At 41.3% G+C, this 23,466-nt stretch overlaps 1 protein-coding gene across 2 annotated transcripts in view; it reads left to right on the forward strand.

Moving 5' to 3' along the window:
• LOC134870138 (metabotropic glutamate receptor 7-like) overlaps positions 1-23,466 on the forward strand; it is a 94,864-nt gene that overhangs the window by 27,267 nt on the left and 44,131 nt on the right. Inside the window, exon 1 of one of the 2 annotated variants that reach the window (XM_063892183.1) lies at positions 4,323-5,652. The exons of the other annotated variant lie outside the window; for it this stretch is intronic. Coding sequence (XP_063748253.1) covers positions 5,155-5,652 — 498 coding nt within the window. The 5' untranslated portion in view covers positions 4,323-5,154. Of the gene's footprint in view, positions 1-4,322; positions 5,653-23,466 lie in introns of those variants that run through there. 2 annotated transcript variants of the gene reach the window in all.

A 23,466-nucleotide genomic window follows, 5' to 3' on the forward strand; every position in this document is an offset into this window, starting at 1 on the left:
GTTCATTCAAGCTGCACAGGCATTATGCACTCACACACTTTTAACACTTTCCAAGTGTAAAGTTCACGTGACAAATGGAAGAATGAGCTTGTTTGCGTTGCAATGATACACTCAAAATTGTATTTTTTTTAAATTAAATACTTTGAAGCAAGGCTTGGGCAATGCAAACACTTGAGACTCTAAGTAACTGTGGTGGTATGTTACCAGCTGCCAGAACATAAATTGAAATGAATAACTAACTAAGAGGCTTGCCTGCCAAAGTGAGGGGATGATGAGGTTATGATGTCCATATGTGCAGTGTTTCAGAGATAGCGTCCTCACTAACATCAAGATTGGTTTAATCTGCCCAAAGACGTTAGTTCGAATATGCAGACGTTTGGCACTCTTTCCAAGTTCATCTCTCCTTTGTGTCACGTCACGAGTGCAGAGCTACTTTACATTTGAAATGAAGTCTGTATGTTTACCATGGAGACAGAAATAATTTCTAACAAGAGCAAACCTTTGTTGAAAGTAAAGGGTAGTCATAGATCAAAACACTTCATCCGCACTCAGAAAAGGTCCTGATGTTTATCCCAGTGCAGGTATTTATCTTTTTCCTGAATTATGCTGTGGTTTGATAACCCTTACCTTTATTTAATAAAAAAAAGAAAATGAATAATGCCATAAAGAAACATCTAACTACTAAGTATGTTTCACCACAGAAATTGTGAATTTGAATTATAGTTCATACACGTATTTTAATCCACATTTAGATCTTAATTTATTCCTCACTTGCATCTTTATAATCACTATTGTATAATGTTACTAAATAAACAATATACTTGCAGTGGAAACATTTTCCATAATGAATAGATTGTCATATGTACCTTTTGTACGCAGGTGTATTATATCCCCCCCACTGCACACACAAAAACAAACAAAGACACACAAAAAGGGGTTGTTATGAGTCATTCATATAGACTAACGACAAAATCCCCGCCTTCACAGTGTACCATGAAAGGGCATGTGTGATAAAATGATTCACACAGGTCCAGAGCTGCTCATAAGGTCAGCTAATTAACAGACACAAGGCGAGAGGCATTTGCTATCACAATCAAATTTGTGGCTGAAGTCCTCCTGGCTAACTAACACAGCTGCACCCACTTATCACTTAAGCCCAGTGGACCATGAGGTTAGCCATCAAAACAAAGACCCAGTCAGCCGCTAATGGGGTCTCTGGAAGATTCCAGGACTGTGTGGGTGGAAGGTCAGCATCTTTTGGTCTGTTACTGTCATATATAATACATCTGATTATTATCAAGGCAGGCCACCAATCAGGAGCACACAGTTGTAACATCTGTAAAGAATGAAAAAAAACCTGTGGTAGTGTGGAGTTAATATTCCTTTGGCTTTCCTTTGTTTTGTGTTGGCTGGCTCGTTTCAAAGGCCACATATCTGTTTATCTAAGCAAACTCATTGTCATTTAACACATGAGTTTCCAAAGATAGCCCGGGGAGAAAAACCTCCTGTTCCCAAGCTACCCCTGCAGTTATGTATTCCGGTGGCCACTTGTGCATTATCTGTCTATCTTTCACATTTCCGAGTGTGAATGGGTACTGGGCTCACAGCAGCAACTTTGCAGAAACATAATTAGAAGGGAGTTGGTATGACAGATGGATTACAATGATAATTGAGAGCGTGGAGAGTGTATCTTCCTAGCTGCAGTGCACCTGCTTTGTCTTTGGCATAAACAGCAGAAGAGGTAAGAATTTGTCTTCCCATACAGCGTGCCTGTGGAATTACAATACCTTTTCTTTTTTCCCCTATTCACAGGAGCTTATTCCGCTAATAGTGATGAAGAAAAGTGTAGATGATTTTATTATTCCAAAACAGATGGTGCAAAATGAGACATGGGGGCACGACAGCTCAGTGACCTTCATGTTGCTAATCTAACATTGCCCCTACATTGATCTAACATTAACCCTCAACCCTAACAGAATATGCATGACTCCAAACGGGGCTGGTGGCCTGCTTGCTTTCGAACAAATCACCCCGACATGCAATTACCTCCTGCTCTGGAGTTATTTCTTTCCTGTGGATACGACAGCCCTTTCATTTGGGTCTGGGAATTAAACAGGTTTCCAGGTTAATTAATTTGACTGACAGACCCCATTGTGCCCAGTGTCAGCCCAAAAGGAAACCTTATTGCTTCTTGTCCTGAAGGTTGACATTTTATTGTTCTCAGAGTCTTCTTTTCTTTAAAGCAGCACACATTGCCTGCCCTGTAATTGACTTGAAGAAGACAGCATCGAGCAGACGTGTTATTGAATGCTTGAAACAAAAGCTCTGGTCTCTCATAGGAGCTTGTAATTCCTCTAGTGGGAAGCATTGGAATGTAGTGCACCCCCGGCATATGGAAACCCTTGCATTGTTTTTGTTTGTTTGGTCAGCTTTAAATTGAACATCTTTCAGAACACATTTACACTCCTCCCTGCTTGTAGCTTTGTTATCCCAGGACGAAACGTAAATGGATATTACCTGAGTGTGTTTTTGTTCACGAGTGTCTATGTGAATGTGAAGAAGAGGAAGAGAGTAGATCCAAACCAAAGTGATCTTGGTCTATATCACACTCCCTGCCTGGGGAAAAGACCCCTCTTCCTGGGGTTAGTCAGTAAATTAAATTATGGTGAGGGGCCCCATTTTTCAAAACTAACCTTTCCGTTGACAGTGTAAGTGGGTGTCAGGCTCTCACCGCAGAGTCCGAGTGGTGGAATTAGTGTTGTGCGTCGCGACACCAGTCTCTCGGGGCATCATTTGTTGGGAATTCTGCTGCATTTTTCCAAGCCTGCCTTCCTGTCTCAGTGTGCTCACAGTGTAGGAGGCCATCTGCCTCCCTCCTGTCTCATATTCTTCATTTCTCTCCTCAGCAATCTCTTCCCAGCAGTTCTCACACAGTGTCCTAAAATGTATTTTTGGTGCAGCTCATGAATTTTGGCCTTGACAAGCAGTTTTGCACCCGACAACCATACTTACATGCTAGGAGTGTGAAATGCCGATTTGCCTATTTGAAAATATTCATGCAAAATCAGTGCGGCTAATGGAGATAAAAACACTACATGGTTAGTATAAGGCTGGAATTAATCTCTATTCAATTCAATTAATTACAAATGTGTCCATCCAAGCCTGTAATGTCAATAGGACATATTTCAATTAGAGCCACATCGCCTTTTCTAATCTTTTAATTGAACAGAAACGAATGGACCGAACATGTTCATAAAATGTGATTCTATGCCTCATAATCATTTTCACGATAAAGCAACTCTCAGAGGCTGTTTATTAGTCAATGATCAAGCAACTTAACAGACTCATCCTATAATCCGTTTACTGCGTCCTGTTGACAGTTTCCCAGAGTGCTGCTGTGATTTCTTAACAACAGCATCCCTGTGGATGGTATTGATGGATGTGTGGCAGTGTTGTAATGGTGGTCAATCTGTAAGGTTACTTGAAAACAAAGGCCTGTACATTAATTATGTATCTACAGAGTGCTCAGTCGGCACCTTTTCTAAAACTAACCCACTGAATGAATGCAGCAGTCGTTGTTAGTCTTACACTTTTTTATTTTTAAAGAAGGGATTTGAATAACACATATAATCTAGCTTTTTTATTTAATGCCACAAATTGCTGAGCGAGTCCCAGGCTAATGCATGCCCACTGAATGCAAATTATCATAATCTCCTTGTTTGTAAAAGCGCCATCTGTGCAATTAAATAGTTTGGTGATGATAGTGTTTTGTTAGGAAGATGTGAGGGTTCCTTGCTCCTAAAGGTGTGGTAATTCTCACCAGTCTGTTTGCCAGCCTGTGTGTGTGTGTGTGTGGGTGGGGGTGTGTGTGTGTGTGGGGGTGTGTGTGTGTGGGGGTGTGTGTGTGTGCGCACAGGATGAATCAGGAGTGTCTTCTGAAGAAGGGTTGCCTGGGAGACCAGCCTGGACCCCTCCAAACGTGTCTGTTCTGCCTCCCTCCTCCGTTTTAAAGGTGCATCAGTAATGAATCCAAAACTATTTCAGGAAAGACACTTCTTAGTAGGCGGGTGAGCCCTCCAGATACCTGCAGCTCTGCTTTGTTTTCTTAATGCCACACATCTCTGTTTCATCCTTGCCACAGCTCGCATCAAAAGCAAAGAGGAAAAAACACTCTTCGACTTGTGCATGTGTTTTTCTGTGTGTTTGAGAGGGGATAACGGAGGGAGGGGAAGTAGAATTCATGCGCACTGAGATGCACTCAGAGGAACAATTGTCTTCAAGTCTATAAGTGCATTTGTTCGCCTTGTTTACCTTCTCCTTGAGCTGTCTGAAGACAACTTCCTGAAAACCTTGCCACGAAGTGAAGCTACTGTCTTTTTTTTCTAGCCAGCTGAATGACGTCTCGCAGGGAATGGGGGCTGAAAACTCGGAGCACACAGTGAATCCTTCGGTGTGACTCATTCATTTCGTATAAACGCAAGCGGTTGCGGAGAGCGAGAAAGAGTCAGGATTTTAATTAGCTGGATTTTTTCTCTTAGTGCGACGCTCATTTGAGCTCGTTTTTTTCTTTCTTATTTGGAGACTGTGGAGATGATATGCAGCCCCGGGGAAAACAGGCACCACAGCCGAGCGAGCCATCCCTGCGCTCTCGTGGAGTTGGTCTGAGCACGAAGAATGTCACCCACTTCTGCCGGTCCTAACATCTAAGTATTGATTCTGAAAGATAATTCCTTGAAATACACTATATTTCTAATCACGTTCAATAACTGCTTCAGGTAGTGACGATTCTCAGCAGCAGCTTCATCGCGTTTCGAGCTTTGAAATCAGCATTAATTGACAAAATTAGGGCAGTTCATCAGCGGCAGGTGGTCATCTTCTGTTACTGATGTTTTCTGACGATTGGATGTAGCGTGTCTTTCCGAGTGAACTGTATTGCCGTCAGGAGCTTCACTGTTCAACAAGCTGCACCGCTCACTCCTGGCAGCGACACGATGGGCGCAGTTTGTCTGAGCCATCCACTGCGTCTCGGTTCTTCTGCCCAGCTTGTTGAATCTTCTCCTTGCTGAAAAGAATGGGTTCGTTTTAACAAACTTCTTTACCTCTGTGGTTCTACCTTCCGCGCATTGCCGACTCCATATTTCCTAAAAGTTCATCATGGCTGGACCTGGCTTGTGCGTGAGCACTATATGGAGAGCGTTTTTGCTCATGAGGACTGTGGTCGATTTCGCGCTGCCTCAGGAGACTTATGCGCCCCATTCAATACGGACTGAGGGGCACCTGACCCTCGGTGGACTCTTCCCGGTGCACGCCAGAGGGGCTGATGGCATGCCGTGCGGGGACCTCAAAAAGGAGAACGGGATCCAGCGGCTTGAGGCCATGATGTACGCTTTGGACCAAATTAACCAGGACGAAATACTCCTACCCAACATCACCTTAGGTGCCCGGGTGCTGGAGACGTGTTCGAGGGATACCTACGCACTGGAGCAATCTTTAACTTTCGTTCAAGCCCTGATCACGAAGGACACCTCCGACGTGAGATGCACTAACGGGGAGCCACCGGTGTTTGTCAAGCCTGAAAAAGTGGTGGGAGTCATCGGAGCCTCGGCGAGCTCAGTATCGATTATGGTTGCCAACATCCTACGCCTCTTTCAGGCAAGTCTTTGAGCGTGAGCGATAGTTTTGTGGGTTTTAAAATAGTGTTTTCACTGATGCAGCTACAGTGTGTCCAAACATCTGCTAATAAACGTTTTTTTAAGGGAGGAGTGTTCATTGCCTCATTGCAACCCACTCAGTAATGGGAAGCAGATGAGAACACTGAGTAGGCTAGTAACCACAAAAACCTTATCTTACAAAGTAACTGTTATTAACAAAATTGTACTGGTTTTAAGGAAATATCACATACATTTTCTCCAATTAAAATGTGTGGTATGTTATGAGAAATTCATCTAGACTTCTCCATCTTAAAATACTGTATCAAAGGTAAGGCGAAGTGAGTTTGGTGGTTTTCTCATCCACCACTTTGTGGATGAGACAGCTGAGTGTGCTGTTGCCTGTCCCCGGTGGTGGTGAAAGAACAGCTCCCGTCTGTTCCAGTCTCACTCCAGAGTCTGGATGAGTGGGCACTGACAGCCTGACACAATCACACCCAAACTCAACAACCCCCTCCTGAGAATAACAGGCCCGCTTCATGTGATTGCACATGATTATATGAGCCTCTTGTGCAGACTGACTGCAGGCATTTTTATGAATTGTTTTTAACCTAAACGCCTTGATTTACGGTGGCTTGCTTTTATCTACAGGAAGCACCTTCTTTGCAACGAGTTTCAAACTCTGTGCGTCCTAATGAGCTTGATGGCTGCGAGTTAATGAAATTAATTTGCACAACTAATTTCAGAATGTGTTAGCTGGGGTGAAACATATCTGGATTCCTGTTGGCTGAGAGTCGACTGATTGTGTTTGCCCACTGCTGGTGCTGCAGTGGAGAAGGAAACCCAGCAGGGCACCAATACAGCGGATGAATTATTTAAAACACATCTCCATAGCAAAATGTCTAATTACATGAACTACCATGTGGATGCTTATGCAAATGTGAAGACTTTTATGCAGTTTTTCTTGAGAGAGGACAGCAGTAAGGATCATCAGAGTTGCAGAGTGAGTGCTAATGATTTGGTGTTGCAGATTGTATCTCATAGTTTTGTCATCTTGTGTTTTGTTTCAGTTCAATTAGACAAAACATGCGGCATGGCTTTAAGTAGCTGGTTAACTGCAACTGCAAGACAATCAAAGTACTCAATATCCTTTTAGCCCTCCTCTTCCTTTTTTTCCACACAAAAACACACACACACACACACACACACACACACACACACACACACACACACACACACACACACACACACATAACCACTTACACGTGCAACACGTTTGTGTTTTTTAATAGCAGTCGTCCCCTGGGGTTTTCTGGCTCCATAGACTGGACAATTAGACTGATAGACCCAACCGCAACATTCAGCTTTTGGTTCCTATATAGTTATAACAAATTCATTTTTTATTATCCAAGTTGGTAAACTCTCCAGCGATGCTTTGAAGCACCCTCAATACAGTTATTATCTTCGCAGAGTGGGAAGTTTGCAATACTTGCTTTTTTTGCATCCAAGCAATGCAACATGTATGCATTTGGGAAATTCCGGTTTTCTTTTCATGTCAGTTGTACCAGCATGTCTGTAAATGTAAAGAGGTGGGAGTATAGGTGTAGTCCATGAACAATGTGGACCTGTAGCTCAAGCGTGAGGAATCTTGATTGAAGAGCAGTTGTCATGAAGTTATGTCAGACACTCTGTATTTCATCTCATGTCGCTTTCAACATTGCCCGAGAGGTGAATTTAATCACCACAGTCAAATCTGCACACACGATAAAACCAGTGGAAGCCGTTTGCCCTTCAGCACACTTATTTTCTCTAAACCAGCGGTGATGATAGAACTGATAATAAACGATGATGAAATAAATGTGAGACCACATGGTAGTGTATAATCAATACTTAGCAGAAATGAGAGCTCCCCGCACATTTACGCTCATTAGTTTTACTGCATTTGATTAGTGTGTAGCAGCCTTTACAAATTTCAGAGATTGTTTATAAGTGCGATCCATCAAGCATCGAGTGATTCCAGCCAAAAGAATGAAAAGCTTGATAATAACACCTGTTCAGTTATGATTAATGAAGGCATTGAAGCAAATCCTATTTTCTTCTGAAGAAAAAGTGTTTCTTGTCCTTGTCAATTTGAGTTACATTCGATTATGGGATGTGGTCCACAACTAAGCAGTCTAATGGACTTTGAAGTAAAATCTTTACACATTAAGTTTTTGGTCAATGGGCTCTCAGTGAGCTTTTTTCCTAGCCTCTTTCACCCTTTGTTCTCAGTGAATATCATCAGGTGATGTTATGTCTCCCCTCTGTGATAAATGAATGATCAGTGCAGCTTAATTTTGATTGTAGATTTGTATTGCTATGCGCAAAACACCATGGCTGTCTATTCAAGACATGAGTAGCTGCTGAACTGTTAATGCTGGGAAATTGACATGAGGGAAAGATTTTCCTGAGGACCTAGGAGGGTTGATCAATACTGTTGCCATGGTGAGGCCGATTTGCTGCTAAGATGTTTTTATTTCACTGCCTTTCATGCTGTGTTGGAAATGAGAAGCAACAATGCCACAGGAGGGAAAAAAAATCAATCAGCCAAACTTTTGAATTGTTACCAGGAGCAATGATGGTGTGCACCTTTTGAGAAATTGTCCAATCCCTTCTGTGTAACTCATGAGCACCCAGTCATTCTCAGGGAGGACAACACTGTAGGTGAAAAGACCCGACAACTACGTCCATTTGTAAGGCCTGGCTTCGTGAATGAATCCTGAAATTGATTTTATCCAGATGACATTTACATCAGGGAGTTCAGCTTGCAATTCTCTGTCCATCTCTTTTTTCAAAAACGGGGCAAAACTTTGTATTGAATGCAGGTGAACTCCGTCTTGTCCCTGTGTCTGGGGAAGCAGCCCCTTCAGACTAGCTGTCTAAGTGAGGCATTGACGTCCTCTCCTCTCATAGCCCTGACAGGCTCTGGTCGGCTTTTTATCTTGTTTTTTTTTACAGAATCACCACCGTGATTGATTTGAAGGAGATTGAAGCCTTGCAGTGTGATCTATTTCACAGACTGTTGTATAGACAGACGCAATAGGAATATGACTGCTGTGTGTGTGACTTATGTGACAAGCTCTCAAACTGACACAAAATGTCATATTATCTGTACTTCTAAACACTGTTGCCATTTGTACATTGATGCATGAAGTAGCGCAGGTCAATTAGTCACATCTCTAGCACTGTTTTCAGCCCATCATATGGGACACTGTTGGTACGTCACGTATGCACTATATGATAAGATACACACACACACACACACACACACATCTATATATATACATGCATACAAAGAGCTCAATTACCATTTCTGAAGGAATGCAAACACAATTGTCTCATGGATATTTCATGATCCAAACCAGTGACCCGGCTCTTTTTATTTTTTCCATCGCTTGCTAATTGGCTTTTATTCCTTCAGAGTGTGACACAGAGACCCCACTCAGTGCATTATAACTTTACAAGTATATGAAAAATGGAAAACAAAGTGATTCCACTCCTCATCTATCTTGACATTTCTGTCCAATTCATGGTTCAGTACTGTAAGAGCCATTTTATGTATAATATACATTTGCCTCATTATATTTTGTGTGATTGTAAAGATGCTATTTGTGGATGGGAGCAGCTAGTTAGATAACTCTCATTTATGTTACAGCAAAGAATGAGACTCCTGTTGTAGCTAAGAGTAAAGTCAGGTAGTCTGAAAGTCGAACAAAAATGGACCATATATCATATAGCATACAAGAAAAAAAAGGTTGAAAAAGTCTCAGCGGGATTTACCTACTAAGAGAAAACATGCTGAATGTGCACAATGTTAATAATTCTTGGACAAAAAAACAAGGGAATTACTAAATTAGAATGAGTCATGTGAGTCTATCTGTCTGACTTTCTGAATGGTTTCTATTTAAGTTTGATTTCGGCCAAAAGCTCAGGAGACAAACTACAATTCAATTGATTTTTTTCAAGTAGAAGACACATGTACATATAAAAATGTATTTACAGCAGCTTGGTAACAAATAGCTCCAACTTGTCAAGACAAAAATGTGCGTATATAGCGATCCTGTTCCCAATGTTCTTTTATTCTACATGGACATGACATCAGGTAAGAGGTTGTGAAGATGGCTGAATTTATAGATGAGCTGTAAAGACACAAGTACTAAGAATAACATCGTACCGATGTGAAAATCACATCAGCATTACATCAAAAAGTACAGCCCCTGAGGCCCCGAGGGAGACAATTTGTGTTTGAAACATTGCCACCTCCTTTTAGAATAAAAGAAGACAAGGGAACACGGCAGCACCCTGCCGTTTTCTTTTTTGTCATTGTTTCCATGAAGAACACAAAAACAAAACATGTTTGCATAACATTTTAAATAATTATACTGCCTAGTGAAAGTATTATGATATAATATAAATGATAATAGAATAAACTTTAGGAGGGAGGGTTTTTTGGGAACTTTAAAAGTGTTTCTTTCTATTTGTCCCATGGATATACTAAATGCATAATCTTCAGTCCAGTGATTTTCATCTCTGGTCCTTGGGCCCGAGAGCCCTGCTGGTTTTTATTCCAGCCATTTGATGAGATGCTGACTTATAGCCCGCTCAGCCCAGAATCGGCACAATGAAATGTACTCGCATGCTGTGGCAAAAAACGGGTAATAATGTGGACAGGGTTACCAAGCATAACATGAGGGTGTTAGCAGGGCCATCAAACTCACATAAGCATTCCTCAAGTTGAGAAACGTGCAGCGGTGTTATTGATTACTTAACTCTCTTTTTTTCACTATCTCTATCCTTGCACTAATGGACATCCAGAAAGCATGAACCTTGTCCTGCTGTTTGTGGTCTTTAGGCATGCAGTTATAGAAACAAGGATGCAAACAATCAATACGTACTTAAGGAGAGGTCAATCCCGCCTGGTCTTTTAAATTGGCTTGCAGGCCGGTGAGTCTTGCTATCTTGCAGGTCTGAGTTCTAACAGATTGAACTGTGTGAGAAGAGAACAAAGCGAGATCAATTAAAAACAAGAAGCAGCTTTTTGGTATGAACATGGTAGTAATACTAGGATGCAGATACATGCATTTAACTGAGGTGATCTGTTTGGAAAAACTGCCAGCAGTGCTAGGAGTCTGGATGCCAGGTCTAACCGATTACATGCATAGATCTGATGTTGGAATTGGAAATATCTCAGCAAAAAATGCCATTGTTTTGGTAAATTGAATTGGGATGTTTGCAAATACAACTCCTTGTCTGTTAATTATTTTCCGAAGCGCAAACTATACTCGAGGACAATTCCAACCTGCAAAGGCAATAACTAAACTGATAACGGAAGAGGATTGCCTGTGAGCTCATTTAATTATTTTTAATTCTCATGCTTTTGACCTTTTGCAGCAGACATAGTGTTGTTTGTTAGTGCTGTTGCTCTCATGTTCGGTGGAGCAGGTATGTATTCACACACGAAAACACTAGGGACTAGGAGCTAATGCAATATTAATAGAATGAATAAAATATCCCTGTGTCAAACAAGTTGTCATTGCACCTGACATGAGGTCATTAGGTCAGCAGCCTGCCACAAGGAGAATAAATGAAACCGTGCATGCCTGATATTAAGGTCTTGGTTATTCCCAAAGGCCTTGGGGGATGGTGTACTTTATTATTCAGCAACATAATGGCATGCTATATGAATAAATGTTTGTCAATGAAAATACAGCTGGTTCACTTGTTCCATTTGTCATTTGTATTCAGACATAGTTTGTTTCTGTGTTATGATTGTGCTTATAGCTGGCAAATACTGTTTCTGTATCTTTAATGAAGTCCCATCCTTCATGGTTTGGCAGTCTGCTTGACGATTGCAGCTTGACTCTCCCAGTCTGACTATCACCCCCATGTTCTGCCACTTCATGCAAGGCGGGAGAAGAAGGCACCTGCTTAAAAGCTTATCTCTGCTCAGATTGAGGTCACACCCGCGTTCCTTTAGAAAGTATTGTCGGCAATGGCTGTAAAGTGTGACAACAATCGCACTCTTAGACTTTGTCCAAAGTTTTCTGCAGTTTATCTGGCGAGCAGAAGGAGCCACAGAAGAGGAAACCCCATTACGTCCGATCCTCTTACGCGGATGTGTGCAGAAGCATGAGGAGCTCTCTACTGGCTGCTGAATGGCCTCTCACTCATCCCTCCTAAAAGGAAAAATGCCCCCGTTGCTTCAGCAGCAAACGATTTGGGCTGAAAGGCGTTATAACAGGGTTAATTGTGGTTGTTGCAAGCAACATGATGGTTGGATTACAAAGTCACTAAGCCATAGCAGACTTCTAAATATCATCAGTTTTTTTCCATGTTAGAAAACCTTATTTGAGCTTGAAACATCTGTAAAGATCAATAAGAAATGTGCCTTTTTTAAAAATATGATCTGTTTTTACGAGGCACATTCCTCTCATCTCACATTTCCTCAAATCCTGCTAAATTAGTAAAGTGCAGTTTTTTAATGGCTGCCTTCGAGAGTGTCTGCTAATTCAAACGGAGGTACATTGTTGCAGTTCCTCTCAGACCTGAGATCTGTGCTTTGCTCTCTGTTTTATAGCCTTCACAACACTTTCCCCACCCCAGCTCTGAAACCACATTGCACCTTATAAAGTATATTGCACTTAAGACTAATCCTGCGGATCTACTTGTCAGGGAGAATCCCCTTGTAACACATAAAAGATGCATTTTCAGGAAAAAAGGTTAGCAACCAGAAAACTAAGAAAAGCTCTGTGAGGCTTTTCTAATGCAGTGATAAATGCTAAATGAGCTAAATGCTAATGTCAGCATGCTTACATACTCTCAATGGTAATTTTAACATGCTGAAGGTATAATGGTAATCCTCACCATCTTAGTTTAAAATGTAAGCAGCATGTACTATTTGCTAATTAGTACTAAATCCATGGTACAGTTCAAACTGTAGCTAGTGGGTACGTTTCTCAGGTCTTTGGTTGTTATTTATGGAAAGAATTTTTACCTTATGATGGGACAAGAGGGGAATTCTTGTGATCTCCAAAGTAGTTTCAAGCCATGAATGTCTGTACATTCATTCATGGCAATCCATCCAATGATTGTCAAGATGACTTAGTCTCAACCAAATGTGTAGACCGTCAGACAACGCCATCCCTACACACAATGGTTCCAACAATTGGTTAGTCCCCTTGGTGCAAAGATCACAAAGATGTGCCAAGATTTGTCTGCTATGATATTGTCAAAATAAGATTTACACATGTATTCATCTAAAAGCACAAAACACACTTTCTGGTAAAGGCTGCATACAGGCAGTGATGAACCGTCAGTTCGCCAGCAGTATCACTGAATAACATTTTATTATAACGTTATTCAGTGAATAACATATAATAACGTTTGAATATTTGTTTTTACTAACATGTATTCAATTAAATGATTTGCAATAGTCTATTCTCTTTATGTCAAAGATTTTCTCTGGCCCTGTCTTGATTCGCACACTTCTGCCCTTCGGACGCTGACTTTGGGGGCTTAGGGCGTTCACACTGGCAAAATCGGCAGAGTTCAGCGCACTAAAAGTACCCGGATGGTGCCCCTCTGATGGAAAAAAATTGAGTATGAAACGATGGACACTTCGCGCACCTCACGGGCGCCATCTTGGCTACGTAGCGGAAGAGGAGGAGCCATTTCGGGATCTTGGCTGCTTTCATGCGTGTATGCTAAATGTTTACGCACATTCCCCCTCCCTCCCCTCAAAATGTCAAATTTGCATACCAGCTCGCGTTCAGCAAGTAAACGCAGTATCCTCCCACGATTGCGGAGACGGTGAAGTTTCCACATGGGGTGGAGAAAGGGGTAGACCAAGGAGAGAAAAATCACCAAAACCACACTCATTTTTAATTTTTGCTCATGTAGGTTTGTTTACAAATGTAGTTTATTTTTGCTAATGTTTCGTGGGTTTAGAGTCGCAAGCAGATTTGCGTTCGTCACTTCCGCCAGGTGCTTAACGTTAAGTGCTGTCCCGAATCGAACACTTATCAGCGAAGGTGCGCACCACAGATGTCAGTGCTCTGCAACGCAGGACCCTGAACCTCAGTGCACTGTCTGAAGTGTCCGGTTCGAGACATAGCCTCTGTGTTGCGCTCCGCTGCGCTGCGTCTAGTAATGGTTGCTAATGTTGGAGCTTTTATCCAATCATATTTCAGTCAGGATGTGTTGCGGATTAAATAAATCTGCCTCAGGGCCTTCAGAATCAACAGTGCGGGCCTTGTTGCTTAAAACAAGTGGCAATGAAACTGTTGCATTGGCCAATCAGATTTTGAGTTGGCGACACCAGGGCCTTCTGAGTGCCACCTACAGGCCTATGATGACGTTGGCATTTTCACGTCCTTTGATTGGATTGTTAGCGGTAGCTAGCACTGTCGTATGTAGCGAGCTGCTGGCACACCGCATCTGTAACAGCCTTACGCAGAATACACACGGTTCCGTTGCGTTGACGCTTGCCGGTGGGCGTGTCTGGCGCTAGGGGTTAACCGACCAACAACCACAACAACCAATGACATTAATCTCTCGCCCTGGACACACATACAAGCGGTTTGATTGGCTAGAGCTTGTTCTGGCATATTTCCATATGCGGGATTTGATTGGCTGGCTCTTCCGTTGACACTTGGAAAGTTGAACTTTACTCAACTTTCACCGCGAGCAACGCAAAGCGAAGCAACGGAACCACAATGAATTTTGGCAACGCTTGACATCACCCCATTCAAAGTGAATGGGAAGGTGCGTCAAGCGTTAACGCAACGGAACCGTGTGGACGGGCCGTTAGTAACCTGCACAAGATAAACTATTTCCATGTAGATTTTAAAGATGTTTTTTTAACCCACAATGGATGACAGCAGAGGAGAAAGTGATTTGAGGAAGCTAGTAAGCCTGGCGTAGCCGGAGAAGGGTTACAACCAACAGTGCTTTTGAAAACTTTTCGGGGAAACCCGAGTGGCTCTACAGCTTACCGGACAAATGTGCAGGGAAACGGAGATCAACAATGTGTTTAACTAGGAATACAACTGGACAGACTGGACTCTTAGCATTAGACCCCATGGGGAGAGAACAGGACTTATTATTGGAACTGAAAACTCAGATAATCTGTACAACAGAGTAATTGAACTCTTCTTGAGGAAAGAAATGAGGATGGATTTGGTGTGCGCATAATCAAACGTTTTGGTGAGTACAGGCTAGCGACTTTAAAAAAAAAAGTTTGATATTTTCTTGTCATTTTATGAAGTAAATATTGATGCTTCTGCTGGAGATGATGCGTGCGGTGCAGCTGTGGCTGCAGTGAAAGGAGACTTGTTGAATTGTGTTATCTGGGTTTCTTGCTTTAGTAATGGCATTCATTCTCGCTACATTAGTTACCTCTCTGTAATACAACGCCCTGTTATACTGCGTTTCTGTATAATATTAATGGCTTCTATAGCTATAACGTCATAATGATGGTATTAAGAGGTGGATTTGTTCAGGTAGGACATAAGCTACTGAAGACCCAAGGGTGAAATGCACGGCCCGCTACTGTATATAAGATTATTTCAATATATATATATATTTCCCTCAAAATAGCAGGCTACTTATTTTGGCACCCCTCCACGACCTCTAATACAAACACTGAGTCATTTTCTCCATCTTGTTAGCAGCTCATCCTCGTCTTCCTGCAGTCAGAGCATCCCTGTTTTTAATGAATGACAAAAAATGTGTGAGGAAAAAGTGCTGATGACTCATCAGTAGAAAAAGAAAAGTAAAGGCTACATCTCAAGAGTGACCTTAACGTTGGTGTTATTGAAGGATAGGAAGGTGTCTTGGACAGGATGTGTCACTGTGGTGAGACGCTAGCTAAAGACAGCATGACGCCAAGCAAAGTGAAACGATATCAGGAAAAGGTAAAGGTCAGAAATTCTTTGAGAGGAAAAAGCAGTTAGCACTTTAAAAAAGATCCACAGACATCGAAATGCATTTGAAAGAGCACGCAGTGATTTACAAAGGGTGATGGTGTCATAAAATATGAAAAAATTAGTGGGGGGGGGGGCTCTGCTTTCTGAGGATATAAATTGGGCACCACTGCCGAAAGCTACACCACTAGCATGGCTAACAAAACAACAGCTTCATATTCACGCTCTGCACATGGATGCACACATTTTCAGGGTCTGAAAATGTGTGCAATGTGTGCCAACTTAAAAGGAACAGGAGGTGCACAGCTAACAGGGCTGCCTTGCTGTCTCTGGAGGCTGGTGGCACGAGGCTCTGTTTAGACTGCACACCCAATGTGAGGGCTCTAATGTAGAAAGGCATGCCACTGAAGAGCAGTGAGCAGTAGACAGGGAGTCACCGCACGCCAGCAGAGATGGAAGAGAAAACACAATGGTCCACTAGAGGTATCGAGCAAGGCACATACAATTTATGTGCCCGGGTTTGGACATTGTTTCTTATTTGTTGTTAATTATATTAAATCAGTGGTTGTTTGATTAATGTCCATGGATTCCTTTCTCCATAATGTCTTAAGGTTAAAGGCAGAAACTTTAGTGGGTGGATATCGATGGGAGCAGTATTCACATCCTTTACCAAAGCAAAAGCAATCCCTTACAAGTTTAAATCCTACATTCAAAATCTTACATGAATAAAAGAAGAGAATAAGAAGAAAAGGCTATTATGTAATACTCAAATTGCAGAGACCGGTCACGCAAGGGTTTGATTATATTTTGTATTAAATATTGAATTATTATAACTGTTGCATTATTGTGTAAGTAGCCTTTTACTGCTGACCGTCAAGCTAATTTCAAATTATATAATTTTGCTTCATAGTTTGATTTATTACAATAGGAATCTCACTTTTTAAGCTGATTATATGGTTTGTGTGTAAACATCCCTCTGGAATTTGGTGTGGTTGAACTTTCAAGTACCAGAAGTGTGTGTGTGTGTGTGTGTGTGTGTGTGTGTGTGTGTGTGTGTGTGTGTGTGTGTGTGTGGGTGTGGATCTCGGAGATGTCAGGGTCCAGTGTGCTCACAGTATACATAATAAACTGTCACCAGGATTCATTCCTTGTCCTTCAGTTGTATTATTACAGCAGGGCCTGAGGGTGCATCATAACGGTTGCTAACAACACTCAGTGATATATAACCATTATATCAGCCAGCCCAGTGTGGACCTTTTAAAGAAAGACTAAATTATTAGAGTGCAGCATGGGCCTCAGGTAGTTATGCTAAAATACCTGTTGATTTTTACATGAAATGAAAGAGTGGAACTTTGGTGTTTCATTAGATTCAATTTCATTTTGTCTATTTCCCTGGAGACGATACTTTGCAAGTATGTTTTTTTTTCCTGTGGTTGGCTGTGCACTGTGAGTTCTGTTTGCACATATTCGTGTGTTTCTGCTGTTTTGAGCTTAAAAGTCAGTTGACAGGATAACTGTTTTCAGATGCAAATCCTGTGGGATTTCAAGTGCTGTGTGAACCCCTGCTTCGACATTCATATTGATTTGGGGGAAGACCTCAATCACCATTGACGTTTTGCAAATTAGGGAAGCTCTTTCCTTTCAAATAGGGTTGCTTAAGCTAAAATTGACTAACAGACGTGAGCTATCGCTGGCAGAATGTATTGTTTTTTAACTGCCTTATCAGTGTAGGAGCACACGCATACAGCCCTCAGCGAGGATAGCTGGATCAATAGCATGTCATTTATCAATGGATTATGCATAGAGCTGTCAAGCGCTCTCTACCTGGAGGTCGAAGGACAATATTTGCCTGTAAATATACTCATACCTTTGGTAGGCACCACCATCTGTATGCATCCTCCTGAGGAACATCTTTCCCCACTTCTGCCAGTAGATACAATTATGGAATGTATTTGTGATATTTTATGATGGATTATTAGTTTCTGTTTTGAGATTACTATTGTACGAACCTGATTAAATACCTCGATCAGCTTGTTCCATGTTATAAGGGTTTTGTATTTCTATCCATCAGTCATGTTAATGGGACAACAATATGTTAAAATATTCACATAATGGTGACTGGCGCCTCAAGGTTACCATCTCAGGACTTTCATTTGATTTCTGGTAACTGCAGGAGTGATAGTATGGCTAGGCATGCAGCGGTTAAGCTTACAACAATTCTCCTAAGAATAAATGGAAACCCAGATTTATGCTTTACGCATGTGGTTAACACAGGACCCTGCCGCAGATGCCCCCAGAGTAGGTTTTGATTTATAATTTAGCGTCAGATTTCACCAGTTTATGGCAACACTAGACACATGCAATGTGCGTGATAAGAATGTGTCTTGTTTTGTATTCCCCACGGGAACTGTTATTTACATTTTTTCATTATCTTTGTATATTGAACAGCAATGGGCTACACAAATACTTACATCCAGGTTAAATGCCTACTGTATCTCGCCTTGACTCATTACCAAACAGGCGACTACTCCCTGTGCAGCGGCTTGTTTACGTTCCATCATGCTGCGATACAGAGTGGGGGTTTCAATGAGCAGAAGGTTTTCCATGTCTTCGCTAGATTTTTGTTAATGGAGAAGACTACTGAGTGTTTCAACTCAAGTTCCTTCACATCGGCTTCACTATTAGCATCAGAAACACAAACCCAAACTGACTTATCACAGTTCTTGCAGTTCCCATGTGGTTTTTTTTCCCCATTGTATTGGCACATTTTTAATTCTACAGCACAGCCTAGAGCGTAGCTTTGGCGGCTTCATGCTATATCCCCCTAATTTACAACTTGAGATCAATCTTGAGTCAAGGCAAGTGTGTATGTATACTCCCATTGATTATTACAAGGTCTCAAATCTCTGGAGATTAAACGCTGGTCCCTGCAAGGTTAACTATTAACTTTACTGCTATATATTTAGTGTTCGCTTAAGGCTACTTTGGGGTAAGGGTTGCAGTTAGACATGTTGTTGTTATGGTTAATGTTGGGTAAAGGCATCTGTGGTTTGAATGTGTTTAAGAACATTGTCCTAGTATTCTGTGTGTTTTAGGGTGGCATTAATCCTACGTTCCAATTCCTGTGCACAGTTGGGAACACATCACATTTTTGTATTTGGAGAAACCATCCATACAGATGTTATGATTTTCAATGTGCTCTAATGAACATAAAATGAATAAATAAATAAACACAAGGCACTTAAATTCAACCACTCAGCTGGTCTTAAGACAAGTGGCTGTGAGTACTCTAGTTGACCCGAAGACTTTGATTTATTTTTCTGTACAGTCACACTACCATGAATATTTTAACATTGTATACGTTCAGGGCAAATGCATAAGACCTGTTTGATACTGTGCTCATATAGCTTTTATCATACCGCTTTAGAGGAGTTTTCCTCTTCCTTCTCAAAACCACAATCTGTTTATACCATTTATACCTAATATAACTCACATTTAAAAGACTAAGTGAAATAAATCAGCACTATTCCTTAATTCGAATGAGCAATAAGGCAACACGTTTAAAAGCCTGTATTTCAGATCTTCTAAGGGATTGTTTTTGTCTTATTTCCGCTTGTTTGACAGATTGTGTTTTGAGCAGACTTGATCTCCACATGAGTTGTTTTGTGGAAGAGTCATGTTAGTGCTCTTGTTGAAAATAAAGATAAGCCTTCAGTAGCGGTGTGTGACAGTTCCATTGTATTCATCTGGGCCTATTCCTGTTTCGGCTGGTTAACTTGTCTGAGGGTAATTGTCTGATCTGGCGTCTGTTGCGCATCTCTGCTTCTGGCTCTGAAATACATGTCAGTGTGCAGCCTTTTGACACTTTGTCTCAATGCGAGTGGAAGTTATGTGAAATATGCAGGTCACAAAAGCACATTACACATAAATCTTCCCGGTCCATTACTCAAGATACTTGCTCTGATGAATCATGATCTCAGTGAGAATGAGTCTGTTGACAAAGAAAAGCTCTTTGAAAAACTGTGTTCAGTTCATTCGTAGTTGGCAGGTTGTTCAGTATGGAACTGAACAAAGTTCTAGTGCTGACTGAGCCGACTATTGTCCATTGTTGGCTAAGTGGCAGAGCCAGTGTGTTTCTGACACGACTACCTGGTCAGATTCCCTGAGTGATGCACCACACCTGCAGCACAGAGCAAAGAAAGAGCTCACCGGGGGCTAGGTCATGACTGCACTCAGGATCATTATCCTCAGTGAGCCGCAGTGAAGGTAACAAACATACTGTGACTTTAATAAGCTTTACCTAAAGTTTTTCAACTATATAAAAGCCACCTTTCTTCATATCTCATTGCTCTCTGAACAGTATGATGTTGATTAAAAGTAGTAGTCGCAGTGGAAGTGTTATTAAATATTGTAAAGGTTAAATGACCATAACAACGTGTTACTTTATTATGGAGGTATAATGCACTGAAAGAGCAGAATGATTTGGAAAACTGCATTACCACATCACTTATATGTGACTGTGACAAGAACAAGTGCAGATCTGATAGGTTAGAAAACACAAGACATCTTCACCATATCTTTATTTTGTAGAAATGAATAGAAGACAATGGATGTCTGTAATTGGGAAGAGACATGCATTAAAGTGTCTGAAGCACAGCTCCTGTTCTTCTTGTTATTATTAAATAAAGTAATAAGCAACTTAAATCCTTCTAGTTGACTGTAGGTGTTACAATTAAGCCTTATAAAACGTGTCTAACAAGAGTATAGGCTTACAGTCCTTCAATCGGCTTTGTGAGGCTGTACTTCTTGCAACGAAATTCTAATGTCAGCATGCCAACATGCTCAAAAAGACATTGCTAACCCGGTGATTTTTAGCAAGTTTGCAATCATAGTTTTCTCTGCTAACTTGCTAATACTTTCTAATCAGCGCTAAAAACATAGAACAGTTGAGGGTGATGCCAATGTCATTAATGAGCCATAAACCAGTATTGGGCAAACTACAGTTCATTTTTGACTTAATGATGGTGCTAGGTCAGAAGAGAGGGGATTGCGAAGTGATTACAATTCAGCCTGAGGGGGGACATAAAAGTCTGCACCCAATTTCATGGCAAGTCATCTAATAACCGTTAAGAAATTTTACGTTAAATCACAGATGTCAACTTCATAGTGGCACTATAGCAAAAGTCAGGAGATCACCAAAGTCATTTGTATTCATTCTCCGCGAACCATGAATGTAGAATGAAGCCGATTTTTTAAGGGATTTCACAGGAAGACCTGTACAGAATTGTCCATCCATCTAATATGGTTGAAATATTTCAGTCTGGACCAAAGTGGTAGACTGATAGGACACAATTTCCATCAATAAAGCCATGCCACCTGAATGGCTAATGAACTGAAGCTTCATATTAAATCTCTGCACATGGATCTGCACGTAGAGTGACTAGAAAACTGAATTGCCAATAGAACCATGTGACTGAAAAGGGAAAAATCAATCATTTGCAAAAACCAACCATAACCACATATTTGCCTCTACATTAAGAGCTTGACTTTTTACTTTCCATGTTCTTGCCTCAAGCATCGAAGTCATTAAAAATGCAGTAGACAGAATTTCAGCACCGTTGAGGGACCATACATTCTTGATTTTAGCATTTTCTCATTGGATACAAGATTTAAAGTCAATGTTCTGTGGACATATAGCCAACCGCTGTTCTGACTCTCAGCAGACCTTTTCTTTTTCTTCTTATGAGTCACATTCAGCATGAGAACCTCAGGCCGTTCTGAATGTCCCCTGTCTTGACAGTAGAGAAAGGTGACTGTGCTTTTGCCATCAGGATCCAGACACTGCGGGAGAGAAGGGACTTTAGTGCCCTGAACTGAGCCTGCCGGGTTGTGGGTTTATACTTTCATCAGCAACGTCTACCAATTAAATGCTTCTGGTTATAGATAGTAAATGTGAGAGCTTGTTGGAATCTGACAATTCGTGCAGAGGAGGAGAGATTTGTATAAAGCCTTGGAGGAAGGTCTGCCGCTTCAGCTACAACAAAGTCCTTTAGTTGACTGTGAAATGCCCTACCTTGAAGACTTTTATTTTTTACCCACACTCAAGGTTGTCTTTCAAATTGCTTTTATTATCACTGTTATCCTCTGCTGTACTCGGGTTTTGCCTGCTTGTATTTTTATCCTGCTATACTATAAATGTGTTATCTCAAGTTTTTGATGATCTATTCCTTCATTTGTTTATCCATTTCTTTTTAACTACTTTTCTAGTAAACGTGTTTCTGGATTTGTATTTCCTTTTTTAAGGATTTTATTGTTTGCTTTACAAGTATTTTAAAGCACTGCTCAATGAGTGAGCATGTTAGTGTGAATAGCAGTTTATGCAGCATATTCTGCATTTTCCCTTTTACATAGAATATCAGCTCTGTCTAAATTACACTACGGCTGCATAAATTCATTTCCAACAACCTCCTGTGAAAATTGTTGCAGTTGCCTTAATGTATAGCACAAAACAGCAGGCATAACATCCATTGGAGCAATTTTAATACTAGTGGATGCTTCTGCAGGAAAGTGTATTCATCTGTGCATTCCTAATGACATTGCAACTTCCTGACACTTCAGATCCATACGGGCTGACAGTAGATTTGGCATATGTTATGAATTTAGGGATAGCTGATGAGATACTATAATCTCTTGAGAGCTACAAGGCAACACTCCAGGCAGTGCCAGGCATGCAAATAACTGCCTATTAAAGTGTGCTGGTCTGTACTTAACTGGTACCGAATATCTCTAGTGCATGGCATCAAGTAGGGGTTCAGGCAAACTCACTGAAGGAATAGGATATCTGTGATATTTTCCACGGCTGTGATCAGTTCGTAATTACATGCCCTGCTAAAGAATTCTTTGTGAGGAGCAGACAGAGAGGAAAGATAAGATCGAGGAGGCTCACCCGCATTGCCTGCGCTATTACGGGAGAAATGGGCCTGGTGATGATGCTCTGTCGAATCTGAAGAGAGAGCTATACAGGGAGAGATAGGAGGGGGTAGTACAGAGGGAGTCATTGCAATGCAGGTCAGACTGTTGCAGGTGCACGAGTGACAATGGATGTGTCAGACCCTGGATGCACCAGGTGTAGGTGGGGGGAAAATAATGCACCTATGCTCGATCTTTGGTGAATAATGTGTAAGGGATTCACAGATTAGTACTGGACGGAGCAACGAAGCAGAGCAGACATGAAAAGATATTGCACACATGGACAATTCCCACAACCCAAACAGAGATTTGTATTTGTTTGTTTCTGTTGAAAGAATGTTCTTGTTTTCCTAACCTGGGGCACAATGTCATGCATATTTCAGTATTGGTTTATGGATGTTAAATATTTCTCTGAGAAAGCAAAAAATGAAGTCATGCTGGCTGTAAAACAACACAGAAGAGAAAACAAGGCTGCGTCCAGTGCACTTTGCAGTCTGGAAAAATCAATATAGCCATCTGTAATGTGAGACCCTGTGGATATAAAGGAATACATTTGATAATACTTAGTCATAAACCTTTAGGCTGTGTTTCATTCCTACCGCGAGTGGAGTTTCTGTCACACCTCGAGAGATCCCTCGTAACAGCCATGATGATCAAGGCTGAACTGCATTGTTCTCTGCAGGGCCTCGTTTTTCTTTGAAGCTTAAGTCAAAAGATGCTTTACAAAATTACTTCAAAAGATATAGTATCTGTACAAATAACTCTCACGGGTGACAGCGTAAAGGTTTAGCTGTCATGTCAGCTTGAAAGGCAAGATCCTTATATCGTTGTACTAGGCTTCATTTATGACATGTGTTCGTACCAGCATCACTGCACATTCACAGTTC

This window comes from Eleginops maclovinus, chromosome 1 (genome assembly GCF_036324505.1).
Source record: "Eleginops maclovinus isolate JMC-PN-2008 ecotype Puerto Natales chromosome 1, JC_Emac_rtc_rv5, whole genome shotgun sequence".
Classification (NCBI taxonomy): Eukaryota; Metazoa; Chordata; class Actinopteri; order Perciformes; family Eleginopidae; genus Eleginops; species Eleginops maclovinus.